Below are 25,595 nucleotides of genomic sequence, written 5' to 3'. Positions count from 1 at the left end.
GTGAGCCCGGGAACAAAGCCTGCTACTTGTCGCGTGCTCTCCTAGCTAGCTCATACATTTAAGTAAAACAAGAACGCCGATTTATACACCTCCAATTAAAACTCGCTCAGAACCCCGGCTCTACCTTACACGGCCCTAGCCCCCCCGCCGTTCCGTCACAGAACTCCGCCCTACCGACCACTTTTTCTAGAAGGCACTAGAATGTGCAAACGCGCACGCGCAACTTGTGCGTAGTAGGGAAAACTTCGGCCCGGCGCCCCCTTCCCCCAGCGGTCCGAGATACTGACTTCCGCCCTCCTACCTTCGCGCCCTTCTCATTCGCTCTCTAATTGAGCGAAAGTGCTGGATCCGCCCCCTTCAGGGTCCTCACTTCCTGCGCGTTCACGATTCTCCACCCTCCTCCCCATTTTTCTTTCCCGCCCTGCCCCGCGCCTGGCCAGGGAGCGGGGTGGAGTGGAATTCCCAGCAGCTCCCGCGGCGTAGGCCAGGTCAGTTCCACGCAGTCGCTGCTGCTGTGGCCGCCGCCCGGCCCAGGAACAAGACGCTTGCTCCCCGCGGTGTGAGTGAAACTCGACGTGTGCCCTGCCGCGAAGATGGAGGGGCCCTTGTCCGTGTTCGGGGACCGCAGCACTGGGGAGGCGATCCGCTCCCAGAACGGTAAGGGCGGGCGAGGCCTGCGGCGGGCCCGCGGCGGTGCGCCACCCTCCCCTGCCTCGCTGGGGCCGTGGCTGCGGTGCTCACGCCTTCCCTTCTCTCCCCAGAAAGGGTCCCCCGGGTGGCACGGGCGGCGTCTCCGACCCGCGGCGGGTCTCGGCGCTTCGGGGCGGCAGCGCCCTCTTCCCGGAGCGCGGCATTCCCGAGGGCGCAGCGCGGTTTTAACTAGAGCTGCCCGGATGCTGCGGTCGTGAGGCTGGCGAGGCGCGCCCCGACACGTGCCGCCGCTCCTCGAGTCCCAGAGGGCCGGGTGCCCTGCGCCCTTTTGTCTTGATGCTAATCAGGAAGGGTGTCCACCGCAATCTCTGGGTCTCCTTTTAGGGCCATTCACCAGGAAGAACTGGCTTTAACGGCTCGTTTTACTGAGGGGCGAATGGTCATCGGCCACTCTTCAAGACGACTTGCCCGTGGTCCCCCTGCAGATTCAGTCCGTACCCCACCTGTCGCTGACCACTTCTTGTAACAAAGCTAGCTGACGAAGTTTTTGTTGAATGTTAAAAGATAAAACATCTTATGTAGTAGATTTTAACCGCTTAAAGCATTGTTGAGATGGTTTACACTTCAGAAGTCACGAATGCCAGTCCCTCGTACTGTCATTTGATAGATTCCTATTTTTGTCATGAACAAATTTGAAGTATAGTCAGAGCCTTTGGATTACCGCTTTTTTGATTCACAAAGTCTTGTTAATTTTAATAGAACTTTTTTTTTCTTAAACCTGCCAGAGTCTGAAGGAAAAGGCTGATACTTATGTATTTCTGTTCTTTGTGGAGTGGCAGAATCTGAAATGTCGAAGAGTAGATTATGTTTTAATTTTATGAGACAAAGTGGGTACTCTCTACAACACTTGGCGTCCCCTTGGCGGTTGAATTCAGACTGTGTGTTACTAGCCACTACCCTCCCCATGTTGGACTTTTAATAGCTAATTTTCAAATTGGGACGGATTTGTAGATTTGAAAAATTCAGAGGCTGTTGCATGTCACTTACTTTTTTTAGACTGAAATGATTGTCCTTGGAATCGAGGATTTTCTAATTTCATTTCTTTCTTTCATTTCTGCAGTCATGGCTGCAGCTTCGATTGCCAATATTGTGAAAAGTTCTCTTGGTCCAGTTGGCTTGGATAAAATGTTAGTGGATGATATTGGTGTAAGTATATCTAAATATCGTGTTAGTCACTTTAAGGGAAAAAAACGGTTCATAAACACCTTGCTTTGTAAATTCTTTGTTTTTATCAGGATGTTAGTGTTGAAAGGTATACCGAAGGTGAATGTATCGTAATGGGGTTGTTCTAACTTAGGGGATATTCTGTTTCTGTGGGTGGTTATGTCAGTTTTTCTTTCCTGGGAAATTTCTTAGGATGTAACCATTACTAATGATGGTGCGACCATCCTGAAGTTACTGGAGGTGGAACACCCTGCAGCCAGAGTTCTTTGCGAGCTTGCTGACCTGCAAGACAAAGAAGTGGGAGACGGAACTACCTCCGTGGTAGGTAAAGACTAATGGACTAATGGCTAAATACTAGTATACCTTTTAAAATCAAACTTTCAGAAAGTGAAGCCAGAGGTAGGTCATTTGTTTTGGGGGTAGTGGTTCAGAAACAAAATTTGAAGACTTGTGGTTATAGCTAGTTTGTACAATTCAAGTAGAAAAGAAACTTAAGAGATAATTTAATATAATCCTCACTTTAAATGTTTTTGCGAGTTTTACGAATTTTTTCTCAGCTATTATTCATGCATCACGCAGAATTTTTTTTAATGGTTTCTTTTTAAAGGAAAAAAAAGTGTCTTTTTTTTCTCCTCCCCTCACAGCCTGAGGCCCAGGAATTCCTAAAACCTTACCAGTTTTTTAAAAACAACATGTTTTTATATTTTAAAGGCTGACAAGTGATCTCATGAGTTCAAATGGGAGTTTGAGAAAGTTTGTAAACACGATCAGTAACATGATTTAAACTCCTTGAAGATCACCCAGCACCCTGATGTAGTAGAAACACTATTATTTGGTGAGGAGCAAATAATAATTTGCTCTAAAGAAACAAGCAGTGGTTTGTGGTAGAAGATGGTTGTTTCTAGATTAAACTTTTAAGCCATGGAAGAATGAAATCTATCTCTTCTAAAATAATGATAATGGTCTTTGTTAAGTAACTTGTTTAGGATAACATAGTTTTTAAAATATAACTATAATTTCCCCCAAAAGATGCAGACTAAATTTTTTCAAAGTTTTTTTAATTAAAAAATAATTTTTGGTGTACTTAGAAGGATGATTTTTAAAATAATAACGTAAAATAGTACAGATCAAGAATTCCCTGGCGGTTCAGTGGTTAGGACTCCGCACTTTCACTGCCGAGGGCCTGGGTTCAATCCCTGGTTGGGGAACTAATATCCTGCAAGCCGTGCACAGCCAAATAAATAAATAGTACAGATAATCTGAGTGGTCAGGCTCTTCATTTAGCTTATGTTGAGCACTTCATCTTGAAGAGTAACGGATGTGTCTCCTATTGTTGTACTGACTCTTATCTGGCTTTAGCTATTTGCGTATACAATACCGTGTAGGGGTGTCTTTTTTCTGGTTTCCAGCACTGTTATCATTCTGGTTCTTAATATCTGATGCGTGTTAGTGTTGTTTGTACATACGTGTTGCACGTAATGAATGTCAGGCTATTGTGAGAGTAATGGATGTTTTCTCTGCAGGTTATTATTGCAGCAGAACTTCTAAAAAATGCAGATGAACTTGTCAAACAGAAAATTCATCCCACATCAGTTATTAGTGGCTATCGACTTGCTTGCAAGTAAGATTGTTTACGTTCAGAGAAAATTTTATATATTATTTAATGTAATAGTTGCCAACAGTCTGTTCTTTAAATGTTTCAATTAATGACTAAATCTTACTTTGAAAAAGTTGTATTTTAGCATTTAAGTAAACATTTGAAGTAGGAAGTTGGGCCAGTATCCTTTTCTTCCCGTTTGACTACCACGTTATCTCCTAATAATAGATATAGTGGCTATGCTTATGGGATAGATTAAAATTGCCGTGATCTGAAGAGGGAGGATTATTTGTGTCCTCCTCCTATATGAAATGGCTGAACAGAAAATGGATGCCTCTGACATCCTGACACAATGATAAAGCAAAAATTTTGAGTAATTGAATTTATGTTTTCTTCCCCACACTTCAAACAGGGAAGCAGTGCGTTATATCAGTGAGAATTTAATTATTAACACTGATGAACTTGGAAAGGATTGCCTGATCAATGCTGCTAAGACATCGATGTCTTCCAAAATCATTGGAATGTATCCTTGTGATGGTCCAGTAAAGTGTAGGCTTTTTTAAAAGTAAGACGCTGTGTTAGTTTTTCTGCCAGATGATGCTGTATTGAAATTGCCTGTTCCCTTCTTTCCTAGGGGGAAAAGTAATACAAAGTATGTGTAAAAGTAGTATGCAGACAGTGATAAATAGTACTCTAACATTTTGGTGGCGTATATAATGGTTGTTTCTTCGATGAGATTGCTAAAAGGAAGTGCATTTGAATTACCCTTGATTTGCATGTGCACCCGCTGTCCATCCCGAGTCTCTTGTTCTCCTTAACTGTTGGCTTAGAAGTGGAGATTTCTTTGCTAATATGGTGGTAGACGCTGTACTTGCTGTTAAATACACGGATGTCAGAGGCCAGCCTCGCTATCCAGTCAATTCCATTAATATTCTGAAAGCCCATGGGAGAAGTCAGATGGAGAGTATGCTCATCAATGGCTATGCACTCAACTGTGTGGTGGGATCCCAGGGTAAGACTTATGGTTTGATTTGGTCATGTAACGAGAATACTAAAGGATAAAGTTAGCTGTTTGTGGACTGTATAACTACATTTTCAGGTGAACTATCCAGGATGTGCATTTACTGTTCTTTAGTGAAGCCCAGAGAAAAAGGAAATGGTCCATAATGTTGCCAATTCCTCTTTTGTAATTTAATTACATATAACTTAAGAAAAATGCAAATTAAAAGAAAACACGTGTGTTTAATGCCATTTAAGTGTTTGTTTCTAAGGGTAAAAGTAATAAAATCTAAATTCGTTTACATACAACAATTTAAAATCTCTGCAGATCTCTAAGGATAGGTGTGTTTTGTTGTAACAATGTTATAGTTACTGTAAAGGTACTTAACGTTATGTTCAATTTTAGGCATGCCCAAGAGAATAGTGAATGCAAAAATTGCTTGCCTTGACTTCAGCCTGCAGAAAACAAAAATGAAGCTTGGTGTACAAGTGGTTATTACAGACCCTGAAAAACTGGACCAGATTAGACAGAGGTATGTTGAGAGATTCATTTTTGACCTTGGACAGGGGGTGTTTGTAAAGTACCCTTTTCTAGAGCAGGTGGCAGTAAACTAAGAAGAAGGAGCGGTGGGTCTAATCGGTAGCAGGGTATGATGATGAGGCAAGTCGTTTTTTTGTTTCCAAGTGAGTGTCTTGGAGGACTTAAAATATTAACGTTTTTAACCAAAGTTTTAACTGAAGTCAAACTATATTTTACCCAGACTGCTTGGAAAATTAGAAAACATGGTGATGATTTAAGAGAGCTTTGGGTGATACATGAAAATCAACATTCTATGGAATTTTGGTTTTATGAGTATATTGATATTAAGGCTTGAAGATACATCCAGGAATGTATTTCCTCAAGTGGTACAAGAACCAAACAGTATATTGTTGATTCTGCCAGGTACCAGGTAGTTCATACGTCCATATCTATTGACTGGCATGCTAGAGAGCTAGTCGGGAAGAGGTACTCCCTTTTTTTCCCCTTGTTTTTTGGCCGAACCATGCGGCACATGGGATCTTAGTTCCCCAACCAGGGATCGCATCCCCTGCTGTGGAAGCACGAAGTCTTAATTGCTGGACCACCAGGGAAGTCCCAAGATGTACTCTTAAATCTATCTGCATGTGTACTCTTTCCATCAGAGGTCAGCCCCTCTAGAATAAGTATTCAGAGCCTGTTGCCTTCTGCTTTTAGAGTCTTGTTTCCTCTATTATTCTTTCTCAACTGCATCTTCAACTGCTAATTCTACTCTTCTTTCCTTTCTGGATTCCACTTGTACCTCTCTTATCCCTAAATAAAAGCCTCTTGTGCCCCCACGTGTTCCAATTACTCTGTCCTTCCTCAGTTCTTCATAGCCAGATGTCACGAGTGATTTACACAAAAACCTTCCTGGTGTTTTATTTCTCATACCCTTTTCAACTGTGTTCTCCACTGGAGGACCGCTTGCTCAGGTCACTAGTGATCACGGCTGTGAAATTCATTAGACATGTTCAATTTCCACTTGACCTTTATCAAGCCTTTGACTGCTTGAAAGACTTTCCGAGGATAGAGCAGTTTTGTGATACTACCTCATCTGTATTCCTGTGCTTGGGTGGCCAGCGTCTCTGTGCTGGAGACTCCCAAATCTATTTCTCTGAGCTTTAACTGATTGAATGCTTCTTAAGCATCTCGAAGTCATTATGTCTAAAATTGAACTTGTGATGATACCCCCAGATCTGCTCTTTGCCATTTTAGTTAGGGACCCCTCTATTCAGGCAGAAGACTGGGAAATGTCTGTAACTCCTTTTTACTTAATACTCTTTCCCTTTCTCATCTGTCATTAAGACCACTTGATTTCTATCTATAAATTAAATCTCAAATTCACCTACTTTTCCATTTCCATTTCCATTTTCCTGCCCAGACTATTGGAGAGGCACCCAAGCTAGTCGTCTTGGTTTCAGTCTTGTTCCCGCCCAGGCTATTCTCCTCACAGCAGCCAAGTGGATCTCGTTGCTTGCAAGGCCAGAACCTTTTGGAGGCTTCCCTTCACTCTAGGATAGGTTTTGTTTTTTTTGTTTTTTTTTGGCGGTACGTGGTCCTCTCACTGTTGTGGCCTCTCCCGCTGCGGAGCACAGGCTCCAGACGCGCAGGCTCAGCGGCCATGGCTCACGGGCCCAGCCACTCCACGGCATGTGGGATCTTCCCGGACCGGGGCACGAACCTGTGTCCCCTGCATCGACAGGCGGACTCACCACTGCGCCACCAAGGAAGCTCTAGGATAGGTTTTTTAATTCCTTATATAACTCTTTTTACTGTGCTCTAGCATGGCTGAAACTAGAATCCACCGAAGCTCTACTTCCACAGGCCCCTAAGAGTTTTCCTTCGTCTGCCGAAAATATATTCTGTGCTTACTTGTTTTTGTTTTTGTTTTCGTTTTTGTGGTACGCGGGCCTCACTGTTGTGGCCTCTCCTGTTGCGGAGCACAGGCTCCGGATGTGCAGGCTCAGCGGCCATGGTTCACGGGCCCAGCCGCTCCGCAACATGTGGGATCTTCCCGGACCGGGGCACGAACCCGTGTCCCCTGCATCGGCAGGCGGACTCTCAACCACTGCGCCACCAGGGAAGCCCGTGCCTACTTGTTTTGACTGGTTAATTTTTTAGTTTATTTTTTAGTTGATAAATCTCTCAAAGAATCTTTTCTTTCCCCCTCAATCTGAATTACTCTCTGCTGTGAGCTCCTATACTTTGTCTTCCTGGGGCTTAAGCACAGTTTCTAACTATATTTCTGTGTCTGCAATTGTAAGCTCTGTGAAGGTAGAGGCTGAATGATTTCCTTTGCTTTGTAGCCCCCATCCTTAGTATCATGTTTGACGTGCAGTATTTGTTTAGTGTATATACAGAGTTTTATTTTGAGGTTCACCTTTAACTCATTTCACTAAGATCCTTTGATCTCCTCTGCTATTCTTTGAATGAGTAAACTGGCTTCAGCCGTCTCTATATTGGCTGTTTTTCACATCTGTGCATGTTTCCCGTAGTTTGGGATTTCCATTTCCTTCTGGCAGTTTCACCTGAGTATCCCAGGGGCTTCAGACTCATCTTGTTGAAACAGGAACTCTGTCATCTTGCAGCCCAACCTGTTAGCATTTATTTCACTCCAGGAGTCAGTGGCTGAACCTCCCAGTTACCCAAGCCATAAACTTTGACTTATCTGCTCAGGCCATCTATTCTCAGATAGATTCACCTCCAGTTATCACCTTGTTGTCTTCATTCCTTCATCTTTTGAAAACACAGATTGATAACGTTACTTTCACTTAAAAATATTAAACAACTTCTCAGTTCACACTAACATCCCTACAAGACTAACAAGAACCTACAAGTTTCTTCATTTTTTGATCCCACCTGCAGTTTCAACTCTGGACCCCTGTATTAACTCCAGACCTTTAGCTTTCCTTGTCCCACCTGCCAGGCTGGATGCATGGCTCTCATGCACTTGTAGTCTCTGTACTGCACTGAGTAACATTAGCCCTGGAGTTTGGTTGTCCCAGATCCTTGAAGGCAGGGACGCTGCTTCCTTTCTAACCATAGTTCTTGGTTAAGAGCTCAAATTGGGGTGGGGGAGAGCTAACTGGTGGTTTTTAATCCCTTTTCTGTAAATTGGACCGATTTAAATTCTGGTCATAGAAGGGAGAGAATAAATTTTTTTTTTTGGCTGCATTGGGTCTTTGTTGCTGTGCGCGGGCTTTCTCTAGTTGCGGCAAGCGGGGGCTACTTTTCGTTGCGACGCGCAGGCTTCTTATTGCGGTGGCTTCTCTTGTTGCAGAGCGCGGGCTCTAGGCGCACAGGCTTCAGTAGTTGCGGCTCGCGGGCTCTAGAGCGCAGGCTCAGTAGTTGCGGCGCACGGGTTTAGTTGCTCCGCGGCATGTGGGATCTTCCCAGACCAGGGCTCGAACCCGTGTCCCCTGCATTGGCAAGCGGATTCTTAACCACTGTGCCACCAGGGGAGTCCCTAGTTAATATAATTTAATCTGCAATTATTTTGTGAAAAATACTTAATGGAAGTTCGAGCTGTATTTAACATAAAAAACACAGCAGATAACTTTAGGTTACTACTCAAATACTTATCTTTGTAGAGAATCAGATATCACCAAGGAGCGAATCCAGAAGATCCTGGCAACTGGTGCCAATGTTATTCTAACCACTGGTGGAATTGACGACATGTGTCTGAAGTATTTTGTGGAGACTGGTGCTATGGCAGTTCGAAGAGTTTTAAAAAGGGACCTTAAACGTGTTGCTAAAGCTTCCGGAGGTGAGTCTCCTGCCGGCTCTCAGATAGTGTTACTGCCCAGGACTGTGCCCCTTTACATTGGATGTTAACAATAAGCAGCTCCAGAAACGTTTTACTTTTTACTCCCTTAATGCTTTGTGCTACAAATATGTGTATAGAGGCGTGTTTTTCTGTAACTGGGCAAGTTCTTTTCCTTGCTCCACCTCAAAGTGACATGGTTCCACCTTAGGATGAAAGGACAGTTGGTTGCCTGATGCTTAAATGTAAACCCTTAGCTTACCTTTATATGACACCTCTGTCATCAATACATGTGTCTGAATCTAAGGCAGGATTTGAAAATATTCATGGAAGAACAGTGTTTACAGATCCTTGTAATTACTTTAATAGCAACTATTCTGTCGACCCTGGCCAATTTGGAAGGTGAAGAAACTTTTGAAGCTTCAATGTTGGGACAAGCAGAAGAGGTGGTACAGGAGAGAATTTGCGATGATGAACTGATCTTGATTAAAAAGTAAGAGCTACTTTCTAAATTATAAAGCTCTACAGATTTTATTTATTAATGAGTGAAAATAGGTCACCTTCCCATTTATTTGCTGCTATATAGTCTTTCAGTGATATAAGCAGTTATACGCATGGGATAAAATAATGTTGGGCCATTGTAAATTGAGGTGAAGTAACCATTTCATCTCTTCTCCATGGTCTAGACATTGCTTCCGTGTCTAAATGTCCTGTATAAGCAGGATTTAATCAAGGCACTTAGATTGAATTTCTGCACGGATTTATTAAAGCATTGATTTGAGAATTTCCCTGTTTTTGAAATAGCACTAAGGCTCGTACCTCTGCGTCGGTCATCTTACGCGGCGCAAATGATTTCATGTGTGACGAGATGGAGCGCTCTTTACATGATGCGCTTTGTGTGGTGAAGAGAGTTTTGGAGTCGAAATCTGTGGTTCCTGGTGGCGGTGCCGTAGAAGCGGCCCTGTCCATATACCTCGAAAACTACGCAACCAGCATGGTAAGAACATCTGGAAGCCCGTTTTCATTTCTGGAAGGGCACGGCACTTTGTTCCCATGAATACGTCTCTTCTGCGACCTTAGCTGCCGCTGTGGGTGTTAATTTTCTTCCTCCTGTGAAGACACCTCATTGTCTTTGTTCTCAGGGCTCCCGGGAGCAGCTTGCTATTGCCGAGTTCGCAAGATCTCTTCTTGTTATTCCCAATACTCTGGCTGTTAATGCTGCCCAGGACTCCATAGATCTGGTTGCAAAATTAAGAGCTTTTCATAATGAGGCTCAAGTTAACCCAGAACGCAAAAATCTAAAATGGTAAGCATACTTAACATTTTTCATTGTCATCTGTATATCATATATGGTAGTTTGGTTTTTGTTTTAAACTCATGAAGGATGATGACTAGTGATTATTAGCATTGGTGTGTCTTAGTTATCACATCGGATTCCTCACCTTTCCCTGCTGCTGTGGGTAGAGTCATTTACCTACAGTAGGAAGGTTCCAGAGAGGAAATTATTTTTGGGCAGTCCACACCTGTTTTTAAGCAACCTCCTTTTAAGATATTAAATGATGTTTAGAAACAATTTCTTTACTACCATCTAGGCTTTCTACAGCTCTTTCAGTGCTGAATTTGTTTATCCATAATCAATTACTTTAGACTTACAGGGATCTACTGTAAGGTCCCAGCGTTTCCCAAGGTTAACATTTGAATGGAATAGCTGGCACTAATGAGACTACTTTTTAAATATTTATTTGGCTGCGCTGGGCCTTAGTTGCGACGTATAGGATCTTCAGTTGCAGCAGGCGGGCTCTTATTTGTGGCGTGTGGGATCTAGTTCCCTGGCCAGGGATTGAACCCAGGCCCCCTGCATTGGGAATATGGAGTCTTAACCACTGGACCACCAGGGAAGTCCCCCTAGTCAACTTTTAAAGGAGTGGAATAGGATGGGTGTGAACTATGAAAGAGGCCATTTAATAGGTTTTTTTCTAAATTGCAGGATTGGTCTTGACTTGGTCAATGGTAAACCCCGAGACAACAAACAAGCAGGGGTGTTTGAACCAACCATAGTTAAAGTTAAAAGTTTGAAATTTGCAACTGAAGCTGCAATTACCATTCTTCGAATTGATGATCTTATTAAATTACACCCAGAAAGCAAAGATGATAAGCATGGAGGTTACGAAGATGCTGTTCACTCTGGAGCCCTTGATGACTGATGTCTTTTATTTATGACAATGTTAGATGCATTTATCTTGTTGTACCGCGAGTATTACACATTAAAGTGCAAAAAGCTGTCAAGTCTTGGGATTCTTATGAAGTGGGAGGTAGTTTCCATCCTCACTTTGGTCCTCTGATTTCACTAACTTAGTATTTTATTAGTTTAAAAAGAAACGAGGTTCACGTTTAGTTTAAGCATAATTAAAGGTTAAGCAGTTTCATCCTCTCAGAACACACATTGCTATTCCCATCCCACCCCCAATGCACAGGGCAGCAACCCCACGATGTCCACCCTTGCGCTCCATCGTGTGCAACAGGGTAACAAGAATCCGGCAGCCAGATGCTCCGAGAGGATGGCCCAGGGCTATAGCTCCTCCTTCAGTGTTGACCTAAGGGGTACATAAGATTTGTATCATTTGTTTTTCTCTGGACATAAAGATAGAATCCCAAACTTGTCTTTTTCCTCTTAATGTCATACCGGTTAACTACCCTTTCAAATTCAGTTCTTAGTTCAAGTTGCTTAGGAAGTGATTTGTACCCTTGTGACATCCATTCTGACTACCTTAGTTTAAGACTGAAAATACCCTCTTCCTGTGGGAAGTGAACTAATGCACACAAGTTTTTTTGCCTTAGGAAGCAATAAAATAAGTGAACTCCCAAGTCCAACAGGAACTTACCTAGCACCCACCCCTCACTGTATGGCCAGTACCTGGGACACATCCTGTGTTTTGCTGTTTACAGTGTTAAGATCGCATTGTGAATGTTCATTTGCAAGCTCTCGTCAGGACTGTGTGCTCAGGTTTACCTTCTCTGGGTTTAATCCAAGTTCTTTAGCTATTGCAACAGACACGGCTGCAAAGGCTTCATTGATTTCAAATACGTCAACATCCTCCAGCGACCAACCTGCTTTTGCAACCTAAAGGAAAGGTTAATGGAAGAGAGGTCTAAAAACTCAAGTGGAACTATTCTTCGTTGTAGGTGTAGAAGCAGAATATACTGTGTGATATTGAAGGATCTCTTGAAAATGCCACTTTGAGTTCCAAGTGGTAACACATTTTGCCTTGGTGACACCAATTCTAAAAGGTTTAAGGATAAAACACCCCTTGGAAATTCTATACTGTCTTCAAATTTGAACCACTTAACACGTGGACGTGAGGTTATAGGGCAGAACTAGTTGCCCTATAAAGCAGATGATCCAAATGCTGGCTGCTCTTCGTGGAAGGGAAAGAGCACTGTAGATATAACTAAGTGAACAGGCTCATTAAGGCTAATGGGAGGATGTCTCCTTTTGAGACAATGCAAATGAAGCCTGATAGGAATAAATATGAAAATAAAATCAAGCTCAGTCTCGGCATTTTGGAGTGGGAAGGATCTGAGCGAAGGTTTGAAGGAGGTAGAAGTTGATAAGCATTTACAAGTTACTGGTCTGGTCCCAAAGAGGCTTTAGCAACAAAAAGGACAGGTGCTAACATTGGAAATTAAACTCACAGCTTGCTTTATTGCTGGAATTGGTCCTATTCCCATAATGGAAGGCTCCACACCTGCTTGTGACCAGGAAACTATCTGTGCTAGGGGTGTAAGCCCACGGTTATCAGCTTCTGACTTCTTCATAAGAACCACAGCTGCAGCACCATCATTTATTCCTGTAAAATATGAATGTCTTAATTTCCAAAACATTGCTCACTAAGTTACATACATGTGTCTACTTTCTCCAACACCTGAAGACATGGGTTAAGTTAATACCTTTTGACAAGATGATATAACAGACCACAGAACATTCCAATGGGATAAAGAGCGGAAAGACTAAAGCAGTGGGGGAGGGGAGGTTAATGAAAAGAAATGGAAGAAATAGCCCAGACCTCATAGGGGGTAATGGGAGTTCCGGGTTTTGGAAAAGGACAGAGGTGGTAGATAAAATCTGGAGTTCCTTAATTTGCTTTTTCACTTGTGTGTCTCGTTAGGATACTGCAAGGAAACCAAATCCATTTTTCAGTATGTTGTACAGGTTAAGTCATAAATCTAAACATGAAGAAACATGATCAAAACTACATTTTCTCCTAAAGCAATGAAAACAAGGCTTTAGAGTAATTTGTATATAAATAATTGATGAAATTAAATTAAAAAGGTATTAACTTAGTAGACCTAGCAGAAGATAATACTCCCACAACTGCCCTTCAGAAAATCTAACCTGAAGCATTAGCTGGGGTGACGGTTCCTGTTCCATCTGTAAGGAAGCAAGGCTTTAGCTTAGACATGGCTTCCATGTTGCTCCCATGGCGAGGAAACTCATCTGTTTTAACTTCAGTAAGACCTGAGAAAAGGGAAAGTCATTACCCAAGACTAGTACAGTTCCTCAGACATGATACAGAAGGATTCACATTTGGAAGAAAAGGTTTATTATAAAATACTTTTATTCCAATAGGAAAGTACACACTAGTACAAATTACTGTAAAGACATGTTTTCCATATCCAGACAGCCCTTTCTGAGGAAGGCAGTTACAGGGACTTCTTTGCTTAAAAGGTTGCTAAGATTTGGGGTACATAGGTCTTGGCTGGTTACAACTGACTGGATCTAGGGTGTCAAAGCCAGTCTCATAAAGGCTGGGCATAATCGATGTCAGTCATCAGTAACAGAACTTGACTAGAGCGTTCCATATTAGAGAATAGCTAAGTGACCCCAGAAGATCCACCCTCAAATATGAAACACACACAGAAGCAACAGGAAGTAATGGACATTTGCTTCGGAGGAGATTGAGCCTGTAGGCGTAGAAAGGTCGGCTGCTTTCTCCAATTTCTCCTAAAACGCTCCATCTACACAGCCATGTGGAGACCCTGGGCGAAAAGTGTCTGGATGCTGACACAGCCTCCCATGTCTCCTTCCCTACCTCACATTCAGATCTATCCTGAATATATCTTTGCAACCTGAAAGACAATTGAGACACGATATATAAACATTCCTATATGTTATTCTTTTGAATATTAATAATTTACTTATAAATAGCCCCGTTGATGTTTAAACCATTATGACTGGGCTTCCTTGGTGGCGCAGTGGTTAAGAATCCCCCTGCCAATGCAGGAAACATGGGTTCGAGCCCTGGTCCGGGAAGATCCCACATGCCACGGAGCAACTAAACCCGTGCGCCACAACTACTGAGCCTGAGCTCTAGAGCCCGTGAGCCATGACTACTGAGCCCATGTGCCAAAACTACTGAAGTTCGCCTGCCACAACTACTGAGCCTGTGGTCTAGAGCCTGCAAGCCACAACTACTGAAGCCCGCATGCCTAGAGCCCATGCTCCACAATGAGAGAAGCCACCACAGTGAGAAGCCTGCGCACCGCAACAAAGAGTAGCCCCCGATCGCCGCAACTAGAGAAAGCCCGTGCGCAGCAACAAAGACCCAACGTAGCCAAAAATATAAGTAAGTAAATTGATATATATAAAAACACCTTTATGACTTATACACCCACCTTTTTTAGAAGATAGAAAAACCGGTACAATCTCTTTGTCAAAATGGCCAGCTTTCTGTGCGCTTTCTGTCCTGTTCTGGGATACAACTGCAACCTTGTCCTGATCTTCTCTACTCACTTGCCATTTGTTGGCTACATTTTCAGCTGTGAAAGAAAAAAAATAAAGCAAAAACCAAACATTTTTAGGAACTGGCTTTTGGTAGCTCAAGCTTTTCACCTTTAAACAAGCACTGAGGCCCAACAATGGCAGGCTCGCTGGTGGCCTGAGAGTGCCCTGCGGCAGCCTTGCCTCCCACTGAATGTGGAGGCGTTGCAGTGATTCTTAAGAAGCCATTTCCTTTCTTTGCTTCCTTCCTTCTCTTTTCCTTTCTATAAAATAACTTTCGGAAATTTCATTTATGTGGCTTCACCAATTGTTCATATTTTTTGCCCCATTTGCTTTATCATTCTCTCTGAACCATTTGATGGAAAGTTGTAGACACCATGCCCCTATATCTCTAGATTTTAATTTCACTGTATATCTTCCCCCCACAAAGGCCATTTTCTTACACAACCACAGCTACCAAAATCAGGAAATTTAACAGTGATAAAATACTATTATCTAATTCTTAGTCCATATTCAAGTTTCACCTATTGACCCAATGATGCCCTTTAGAGCTAATTTATTTGTTCAGTCCAGTAACATCCAATCCAGGATCACGCACTGCATTTCACTGTCCATCTCTTTAGTTTCTTTTTATTTGGAACACCTCCTTAGACTCTCTTTGTGTTTTGTTTTGTTTTTTTAAAGTTTATGATGTGCTATGTGAGGCTCAGTAGTTCTAGGAAACCATGTTTTTATTTTTATTATTATTTTTTTGGCCACGCAGCATGTGGGAATCTTAGTTCCCCCACCAGGGATGGAACCCGCACCCCGCACTGGAAGCGAGGAGTCCCAACCACTGGACCACCAGGGAAGTCCCTGTCTCTGTGTTTCTTAACCTTGATATTTCTGAAGGGCAGGGGCCAGTTCTTTTGTCAGATGTCACCAACTTGGGTTTGGTTTGTTTGACTCATGTTTCCTCAAGATTAGATTACGTGTGAAAGCACTGAATGATGATTATATACCATCTTCTCACTGAATCTATTTATTTATTTATTTATGGCTGTGTTGGGTCTTCGTTGCTGCGCTCGGGCTTTCTCTAGTTGCGGCGAGCGGGGGCTACTCTTCATTGGAATGCGCAGGCTTCTAACTGTGGTGGCCTCTCTTTGTTGCAGAGCACAGGCTCAAGGCACACGGGCTTCAGTAGTTGTGGCACGAGGGCTCAGTAGTTGTGGCTCACGGGTTCTAGAGCGCAAGCTCAGTAGTTGTGGCGCACGGGCTTAGTTGCTCCGTGGCATGTGGGATCTTCCCGGACCAGGGCTCGAACCCATGTCCCCTGCATTGGCAGGGGGATTCTTAACCACTGCACCACGAGGGAAGCCCCTCACTGAATCTTATCAGGATACAAGTGGGAGTTTATCTCAGGTGATGTTAGCTTTGCTCACTTGATTAAAGTAGCATCCACCATATTTCTACACTGTAAAGTTAGTGTAGTGTATTATGCGTGCAATAGCACTATATCTTAAAAAACAATGTACATACCTTAATTAAAAATACCTTATTGCTAAAAACTGCTAACCATCATCTGAGCCTTCAGCGAGTTCTAGCAGTCACATCAAAGATCAAAGATCTGTTTCCTGCTTTGTCAAAATTGGTTTGGGTATTCTAGGTCCAGGCTTTTCATATCGCCATAACAAATATAAAAATGAAAAAGTTGAAATATTGCAAAAATTACCAAAATGTGACCCAGAGACCTGAGGTGAGCAAATGCTGTTGGAAAAATGGCACTGACAGACTTGCTTGACACAGGGTGGCCACAAACGTTCAATTTGTAAAAACACAGTATCTGTGAAGCGCAACAGAAACTTGTTTGAAATTTGTTTCTAAGATAATTAGTTTGGGTCTAGAGTAGCCCTTATCCTGGGCCCTACCCTAAACTGTGGCCTTTCTTAGATGTCAATGGAGGGTCCAGTGGGTTCAGTAAAGTCTCTACTGTTGTTGGTTTAGATTGCTGTGTCCCCCAGCAATCTAAAATCTCCATTCAGGGACTTCCCTGGTGGTCCAGTGGTTAAGACTCCAGGCTTCCACTGCAGGGGGCATGGGTTCAATCCCTGGTCGGGGAACTAAGATCCTGCATGCCACGCTGAGCAGCCAAAAAAAAAAAAAAAAAAATCTCCATTCATTTTCCTAGAAGCTGCTTCTACTAGGCCTTGTAGAGCGTTGCCCTGAACATCCATAGCTAAACATTTGGCCAAAGCCTTAAGGGGACCCTTAACGCAGATTTCTGGAGCTCCTCTTCTTCTCTCCAGTGCTCTGCCCCACAAACTTAGCCATCTGAGCAGCCCCAGACTCTGATCTCTACCTCTCCAGTTGTTTGAAGCCACTTTTCCCCAGATAAAAAGTTAGGAAAGCAGCCCCAGGTAGAAATCTAGTTATAGTGGGTCTTTCCCTTCTTTTAAGAAGCTCAGTTTTGCATGATTGTTGGCCGTTTGAAAACGGTTGATATATTCTGACCAGTCTTATACTTGTTTATAGTAGGAGGTCTAGTCTTTACTAATTACTACATCATGGCCTGAGCCATTATCTTTTCTTTTTAAGCAACAGAAATTTATTTTCCCACAATTCAGGAGGGTAGGCGCCCAAGATCAAGGCACCGGCAGGCTTGTTTTCTCCTGAGGGCCCTCTCCTTGGAAATGTTCTCACTATATCTTCACATGGTCTTTCTCACTATATCTTCACATGGTCTTCTGGTATTTCTTCCTCTTTTGATAAGGATACGAGTCAGATTGAATTAGGGCCCAGGCTAAAAGCCTCATTTCAACTTAATTACCCCTTAAAAGGCCCCACCTCCAAGTACAGGTCACATTCTGAGGTCCTGGGGGTTAGGGTTTCAACATAGGAATTTTGGAAGAACACAATTCAGTCCATGACACCTCGGAAAGGGCTGGGGAGCTAAATTTTTAATGACCATCTCCGGTGATGTTGAGGCAGTTAGCTTGGACTATGGCACTTTGAGAAACTGACACGTTAGGCCCTAGTACAGCACACATTGCCTGCGATGCCCAGCCATCTCTGCTGCAGCTGTCAGTCCCACAGCGACAGAGACGCCCTGAACTTCTCATTGTCCCCGCATCTCCAAGCCCTCCCTCCCTTCCAGGCACTCACACACACTGTTCCCTCTGCCTGGAACCTCACCCTTCCCCTCCTTATCTTTTTCACAAGAATTCTTTTCGCAGAACCAGAGCCGCTGCCAGGCATCTGAGCAAGATACTTAACCTCTCAGGGTTGGTTTCTTTAACTCAAAACTTAAAATGTTCTTAAGTTTTACATTTATATGCAGTAAAGACAGGAGTTCTTTTGATCTTCCAGTTGCTTTGCCAGTACACCCAGACCACAGGAGCCTTCTAGACGGATGAAGACCTGACTGCGTAGTGCAACAAAGACAGAGTTAGGTACCGGAAGTACTAGTTTATCTCTGATGTTGCCTTTGCCACAAAGCCACTATTTGTGAGCTCTGTTCTGTCATATGGTAAAGTGAGAGTTTGATCCAGAAGAACTCTGAGGCACCTCCCACTACTAACATTCCCTGACAATCAAGGAGTCACAAAGGACAGAGGGAATACATCCCCACTTCGGTTCATCAAATGGGAACTATCCCTGTCATCAGGGATACAAAATGATTAGGACACAGTCCCTGCCCTGAAAGAGGAAAGCACCTGCAAAGCCGATTATTATAGGATCTTTTTTAAACTTTTTACAGTTAGTATGTTTTCAGCCATGTTTGCCTTACCTGTAATGCCCATATGATAGTTGTGAAATGCATCTATAAGCCCATCACAGAGCATACTGTCAGTTAGTGGTGTATCCCCCATCCGGACTCCTGTCCTCAAGTGAACCAAGTGAGGAGCCTGAAAACAACAAATACAAATAGATTAGGCTTGGTTGTAACTAGTCCTCTCCTTAGGATCCCACTCAAAACTATCCAGTGGGACTTCCCTGGTGGCGCAGTGGTTGAGAATCCACCTGCCAATGCAGGGGACACAGGTTCGAGCCCTGGTCCAGGAAGATCCCACATGCCACGGAGCAACTAAGCCCGTGCGCCACAACTACTGAGCCCGCGTGCCAACTACTGAAGCCTGCACGCCTAGGGCCCGTGCTCTGCAACAAAAGAAGCCACTGCAGTGAGAAGCCCATGCACTTCAACGAAAAGTAGCCCCTGCTCGCCACAACTAGAGAAAGCCCGCGTGCAGCAACGAAGACCCAATGCAGCCAAAAATAAATGTTTAAAAAAACCCAAAACAGCTCTCCAGTGATTCCTCAGTCTTCACCTAGTCCCCCTTGTGACCCTTCTCCCCTGTTCCAGTCCATGTTCCTCCCCACCCAGGGCCCAGGGCCTGAAGACCCCTGGAATCAACAGGCTACTCCACCCTTCCTACTCCTGGAGACCCATTGCTCTCCTCCCCACCCACTTCCAGTCTTCTGTCAAACAAACCTACGCATTCTGTGTCCTATTTCCTTAAAAAGCTCTTTATTCTTTCCAAAGAAGCAACTAGTTACCTATTAAATGAAGAGCTCATCAAAGGGCTTAAGTGATGGGAACAATGTGTTACTTATTTTGATGGGACACATAATGCCTACAGTGAGAATAATCAGGTTGCTTAATTAACTGATAGGGGGAGATTTCTCAGTAGGGGATCCTCTTAACTCCTACCAACTCGATAGCAGCTATCATAGAATGGAAAGACTTAAGAGTCAGAAGATCTCTATTGGAGTCCAGGCTCTGGGCCTCAGTTTCCTTACCTGTAAACTGGGAATAATACCAAGACTAAGGGCTGTTATGTCTGCGTGTTTAAAAGCACAGCTATTAGTACGGTCCCATCAGAATCACTCCGATCATGTTTGCTACTTTCACCCTGCCTCCTCCAGAGCCTCCGCAAATGTGGGGCTGAGTCGACCTCTGCCTGCGGGATCCCCAGGTGAGACCCTGAACTCCTGCAGGAAGCAGGGGATATATTTTTCCCTTTTCACCACTGTGCCGATTTGAGGGATGGAACTTGGTGACACCAATCCCACCTGGCAAGCCTACTGGAGAAAGGCACTACTCAGTGGTCCTCTTTTCCATATTCTATACTTACCAAAGGTCAACAGAATGTGGCCCCTGGAATATTCCTTGTCCTGTGCAGGAAGGTAAGTAGCATCATCTGTTTTCAACTTTTACTCACAATGAGAAAGAAGTTTAAAGCGAAGTATATCAACTGACCAATGTTACAGGTTTAATTCAGAAAATATTTTATGCTTCAGTAACACTCGATTTTATTTATTTATGTACTTTTGGCCACATTGGGTCTTCATTGCTGTGTGCGGGCTTTCTCTAGTTGCGGCGAGTGGGGGGCTACTCTTCGTTGCAGTGCGTGGGCTTCAGTAGTTGTGGTGCATGGGCTCTGTAGTTGTGGCTCGTGGGCTCTGTAGTTGTGGCTCACGGGCTCTAGAGCACAGGCTTGGTAGTTGTGGTGCACGGGCTTAGCTGCTCCGTGGCGTGGGGGATCTTCCTGGACCAGGGCTCGAACCCGTGTCCCCTGCATTGGCAGGCAGATTCTCAACCACTGTGCCACCAGGGAAGCCCCAGTAACATTTTAGAAAAAAATATATTGTTCCAGTCACACTGGTTGATAGGCTTTTTCTTCAACCTGGATTTCCCATCCAATTTGAAGAATAATTAATAATCAGGCAGGGATCAAGGTTCGATGCGTTTTTTACTTGTTCCCTGTTTGGTTCCAGCTCTGATACCATTGGTCTACCCTGCTATGGCAGTGGACGAGAGTTTATCAGTGAGAGGTCAGCGAGAGCCATCTCTTCAGAGGCCTTACCTTGCTCATGTTTTCCATGCCTCCTGCGACCACAATGCTGGAGTCTCCTACCACTATGGACTGGGCTGCAAGGCACACGGCTTTTAGGCCTGACCCACAGATCATTTGGCAGCTCCATGCTGGAACAGAGTAGGGGATTCCGGCACCCACACTGGCTTTTCGAACAGGATTCTGCCCACAACCTGGAGGAAGGAACAGAGAGGCCTCCCAGCAATCAAAGAGAAAGATAAAATGTTGGGATGAAAGTGAATGCAAAATCAGGAGATTGCCAACTGGGTCTCTTGCCACTTCCCAGCCAAGCCAAGTCAAGTTCCTGGCAGAGGCAAAGACCTGTGTGGACCTCACACCCATCCCAGTCTGACCCTTCAATACATATTATCTTGTGCTGTTCTACAGATATTTTATTAATGTAAGCTTTCGGGGCTTCCCTGGAGGTCCAGTGGTTGAGACTCTGTGCTTCCAATGCAGGGGGCGCAGTTCGATCCCTGGTTGGGGAACTAAGATCCCACGTGCCATGTGCCAAAAAATAAAGTGAAACAAAAAATTAAAAAATTTATGAACATAGGCTTTCTTCTCCACAAAGAAGTTATTAATACTGTAAGAAGGAACTGTCTTCCTGATCTTTCTCTAGGGCATGAATAAGCACACACTCCCTTATAAACAGAGGGCAGAACTGGGGCATTATTCCTGTTTCTAACTACGGTTATTTGCTTCCTTGATCATGGCTTAAGACACCTGGGCAGATAAGAGGGTTACTTAAAAGGGGAAACCTCTGCTAAGAAGCACTTCTCTCCTTGCTTAATATCCATCACACCATGATTAACTGGTTACGTAACGAGATATGTACAAAATCAGAATCGACAATACCTCTCTATAATTCAGCTGTGGGCACTTCCTTCAGGGAATGGGAAGAAATACATCACATACTTAAGTTGGCAGAGAAGGGGGTGGAGTGGAAAGTTTCAGATATCTTCAGTCACCATTATCTGTTATCAACAGGTCAGTGTTTATACAGTGGCCGCTCTATTGCAAATTTCAGGTATACCCATACCGAACACCTCTCCTCAGTGAGTTTGTTGGAAAAGAACTAGCAAATGGGTCACGGAGAAAAATTTAGGGATTATATTCATCACGGTGTTATTAATCTGGGATTAGGCTGGGAGCCTAAAGTTTGAGATTGAAAATAGACGCAGGAAAAATTATTATTATTTTAAAATATTTATTTATTTATTTGGCTGTGTCGGGTCTTAGTTGCAGCACGCGGGGTCTTCGTTATGGTATGCGGGATCTTTAGTTGCGGCATGTGGGATCTAGTTCCCCGACCAGGGATCAAACCCAGGCCCCCTGCATTGGGAGTGCGGAGTCTCAGCCACTGGACCACCAGGGAAGTCCCAGGAAAAATTATTTAAAAAACAGTATCAAAATGTTCTCGGGGACTTCCCTGGTGGCGCAGTGGTTAAGAATCCGCCTGCCAGTGCAGGGGACACGGGTTTGAGCCCTGGTCTGGGAAGATCCCACATGCCGCGGAGCAACTAAGCCCATGCTCCGCAACAAGAGAAACCATCGCAATGAGAAGCCCGCGCACCTCAACGAAGAGTAGCCCCCGCTTGCCGTGACTCGAGAAAGCCCGTGCGCAGCAACGAAGACCCAACGCAGCCAAAAATAAATAAATGAATAAATAAATGTTCTCTGAATTAAATTCATAGGATACTAGTTAATAAAGAAGACATTAATATTATTTAAGGTTCCTGCTTTTTAAGCTACAGTGAATTACATCTGTATTTAGGTAAATAACTCCTTTATAAAAATTTTATGTATTTATTCATAATCCCCATCTTCAGGCACTTAGAGTAGTGCTGGACATAATTAACTAACAGCCTAGCATTTAGCAGAAAGTGAGGTCCATGAGACTGAGGATTCCTATCTGATATGAACACTTTATCCCCAGCTGATAGAACAGTGCCTGGAGCGCAGCAGGTGCTCAGTAAACATTAGTTACAGGACCCTGGAGGGTACCTGCGTAGGAGGTAGGACAGATGTGGGTTGTGATCCTGGATAAGTTACTCAATCTCTCAAACTTTCATTTACTCGTTCGTAAAATGGAGAGAATATGATCCAATAGACTTCCTGAGACGATTAATGAAAGCACTAAACACAGGGTTTTTAAAGGCCCAGCACTTAGCAGGCCCTCAATAAACACAGCTATTATTTTTATTCTAATTGTATGGAGATACCACACAGGTGAGAGGTGGGGTGAGGTGAGATATGGAAGAGAAAACAGAAACCAGGATTGGAGGACCCTATGGCAACAGAGTAAGTCTAAGTCGTGGGTCTGGGAAGAAGAAAGGAGGGAGTGGCCCAAAGGCAGCCACCTTTGGGCCACCAGTAAAGTTACTCATATGCTTTAAAGCCCTGGAGAGTCAGGAGAAAGTGGCGTGCTTCGACTTTAAGGCTGCCCAAACGGACAAGGTGAGAAAGGAGAATTAGGAAGAGGAACTACAAAACTACAAAGTAAAGGCACAGAAAAATGGGCCTGGTCTCAGATAAGGTAAGGACAAAAGGTGGCCGTAAGTGAGCGTGACCAACTATCACTAGGAGTAATTAGAATTTATGCTGAGTGAGCGTGATACTAGTTAAGAATAACTAGGAATTGTCAGTGGTCGTGGGCCTGTGAACCTAGTGGGAATGAGAAGTGAGCTGGGACACTGGTGATTCACCTACGCCAGCCCTCCAGGGGTGATGCGCCCGTCTGGCAGTCTGGCAGCAACACACCTTGGCGGCTCGGAAGTGAGCCCTATGCGGGCAAGGACTAACCTGTGTTGGAGCTCTATCCCCAGCACCTAGCACAGTGCAGGGCACAGAGGAACTCAATACATTGTTATTGAATGTGTGACACTTTAGGGAAATACGGAAGGCCCTGCATACTCTCCCATGTGTCAGGCTGACCCTGCTTCTAAAGAAAGAAAAGGCAGTGGAGGACGGTGATCTAGGATAATGTAGGAAAAGTATATTAAAGACGCTTAGTGTTAAGCCGGAGAGAAGCTACTGTTGGGGCTTGACAGAGGGGCGACAGGAGGTATTCCAACCGAGGGAACTCCGTAAGCAAATTTACGGAGGCAAGAAAACAAGCTTCTGAGTGTTGGTGGGGGGCCGGGGGCGGGGAGTGTTAATGGGCTGCTTCCAACAACCTGACCTCTCTGCTGGGGTCACTGTGGAGTTACCTGCTGCCAAAACGTGTCCAAATATGACCTCTGATACCTCTTCGGGAGCCACAGCGGCCCTTTTCAGGACCTCTCTGATGACAGTTGAGCCCAGGTCATAGACAGGAACGGTGGATAAGGCACCATTGAAGGAGCCTAGAACAGAAGGGAAGGCGAGGGCGATGGAGAGCGCGCCCAGGGCGGCGGGGGACCGGCGGCCCGGTGCTTTCCCCCTGCGCAGGCGCCCACCGCATCTCGTCTGGGCACAGAGAGGAGCGTGGGTGCCTTGCAGCAGCCGAACCCCGGGGAGGCGGCCCCCAGGCCGTGCGGGGAAGCCGCGGACCCGCGAGAAACCTACACATCCACTCCCCAAATCCGAGCGGATGGGCGCGGCCCACTCTTTCCTAACAAGAGGGGTCCACACTCCCGCGAGTCCAGGGCCTTTGAAATCTATACAACACTAAGGACATTTGGGCAATTCTCTGTAATCCTCCTTTGACTAACGCGACCTCTGCCCAACGCCCCGCCACCCACCACCCAGTGGCCCCGCCCCTGAGGCCACAGGGCTGAGGTGGCGTCTCCTGAGGCTGGCCAATCAGGGGTCTCCCCAGCCAATGGGAGAGCCGGGAGGCGCAGTGGCCCTACCCAAGAATCCAATCAGAACACTCGGAGTGGAGTGGACCTCACCGCGCGACGAGGGGGCGGGGAAGGCAGGCGGGCCAAGGAAGGCGCGAGGCGCCGGGTGCCGAGGGTCCCGGAGGTCCCGGGGGTCCCCGTGACCGGGCCGGGCCGGGCCGAGCTCGCGCCTCAAACCCCATGCCGGGTCCGCCGATCGCTCACCTATGATGGTCCGCGCTGCCGAGACGATAACCACGGGGTCTGAGTCTGCACTCATCCTGCCGCACTACTGTCTCTCGAGCTACGGTTGGCCCAGTGCAGCCGGCTAGTGAGCAAGATCCAGCCCCGCCTCTGACATGCCGCTTTGGGGGCGGAGCCTCAGAGCGCCCCGCCCACCGCCTCCGCGGGCGCCGGTGCGCAGACGCGAGGGCGGAGCTGGGCCGGGCAGGGGGCGGGACTGTGGAGTTGGGACTCACAGGCGCGCAGCCCGCCAGCCGTTTAGACGTTTATCTGAACCCCCCCGGTGTTGTCGTTTCTGGTTTTTTTTTTTTTTTTTTTTTTTTTTGTCGTTTCTGTTTTGACGTTTTTGTTTTGGGGGGATAAGGTTGTCTTTTTTGAATTTAATGTTTTTGGAGTCAGTGAAAAGTGGGGTGACCAGAGTATCCCGCGTTCAGCCCGGGCTCTCGATCTCGGCAGCGAGAATTTGGTGCGAATCCTCCCAACTGCAGGCCCGCGGGCCATTCTCTTTGTGTGCTTTCGCTCTCGTGGCTTTTTAAAGTTCCCCTTTGTTTTGCCTGGGCGCCAATAATCAGTCATTCGTTTACTTGGGGGTTAACTTGGTTCTCTGTGCAAACAGTGGGAGGAGTCCGTACCCTTCCGTGGGGCTGGCCACACTTGCCAAGTTCTTGTACCGGAAGATCAGCTGTAGCGACGAGTGTGTGAGAGCCAGAGAGTCTCAGTGTCTCACAGATCAAAAGGATTTCCTCCGGTTGACTGCGGACAATCTGGAAGGCGAGGAGCAAGTAATCACAGGTTGGATGACTCTTCTGCTTAAAACCTTTTCCAACTTCATATCCCCTACTGGGCAAATTTCAAAATCTTTCAGAGTTCTCTATAGGAACCTCAATACCTGGCCCACTTGGCAGCCTCAGCTCTGGCTGTTTCCCCCTGGACACACCCCACGATCTAGTCTTCCAGAGAGAGGTCTTGCTTTGTCTGATTCTCTCTAGCCCCTGGGACAGTGTTGGACACACAGTAGGGACTTAATACTTATCATATAGATGTTAATGCATTTTCATGATATTATCCAAGAGCTTTAACCATCCCCAAGGGCTGCATATAGAGAGGTTGGAGTTTGCCATA

At 45.1% G+C, this 25,595-nt stretch overlaps 2 protein-coding genes and 2 non-coding genes across 4 annotated transcripts; 3 read left to right on the top strand and 1 right to left on the bottom strand.

The window, feature by feature from the left end:
- Positions 1–419: 419 nt before the first annotated feature.
- Positions 420–11,553, top strand: TCP1 (t-complex 1). Its single transcript, XM_029224093.1, has 12 exons — positions 420–657; positions 1,772–1,857; positions 2,068–2,196; positions 3,399–3,496; positions 3,885–3,995; positions 4,303–4,484; positions 4,878–5,004; positions 8,621–8,796; positions 9,163–9,286; positions 9,598–9,790; positions 9,936–10,099; positions 10,781–11,553. The coding sequence occupies exons 1-12, from the start codon at positions 594–596 to the stop codon at positions 10,995–10,997; spliced, it is 1,671 nt and encodes a 556-aa protein (XP_029079926.1). The 5' UTR covers positions 420–593; the 3' UTR covers positions 10,998–11,553.
- Positions 3,664–3,801, top strand: LOC114896416. The gene has a single exon (XR_003793795.1). It is a non-coding gene; the product is annotated as a small nucleolar RNA SNORA29 (small nucleolar RNA).
- On the top strand, positions 9,354–9,485 carry LOC114896414. Its single transcript, XR_003793793.1, has one exon. It is a non-coding gene; the product is annotated as a small nucleolar RNA SNORA20 (small nucleolar RNA).
- Positions 10,986–24,560, bottom strand: ACAT2 (acetyl-CoA acetyltransferase 2). The gene is made up of 9 exons (XM_029224094.1): positions 24,456–24,560; positions 23,637–23,771; positions 20,416–20,597; positions 18,339–18,456; positions 14,467–14,610; positions 13,187–13,309; positions 12,487–12,641; positions 11,804–11,914; positions 10,986–11,387 (listed from the first exon to the last, which is right to left on the bottom strand). Exons 1-9 carry the CDS (start codon positions 24,508–24,510, stop codon positions 11,217–11,219), a joined length of 1,194 nt encoding a protein of 397 aa, XP_029079927.1. The 5' UTR covers positions 24,511–24,560; the 3' UTR covers positions 10,986–11,216.
- Between the last annotated feature and the right edge of the window lie 1,035 nt (positions 24,561–25,595).

The sequence above is a fragment of the Monodon monoceros genome, unplaced genomic scaffold (assembly GCF_005190385.1).
Source record: "Monodon monoceros isolate NGI ecotype Baffin Bay Population unplaced genomic scaffold, NGI_Narwhal_1 Super_Scaffold_15, whole genome shotgun sequence".
Taxonomy (NCBI): domain Eukaryota; kingdom Metazoa; phylum Chordata; class Mammalia; order Artiodactyla; family Monodontidae; genus Monodon; species Monodon monoceros.
Note: the sequence above shows the minus strand (reverse complement) of the source record. Positions and strands in the feature narration are given on the sequence as shown.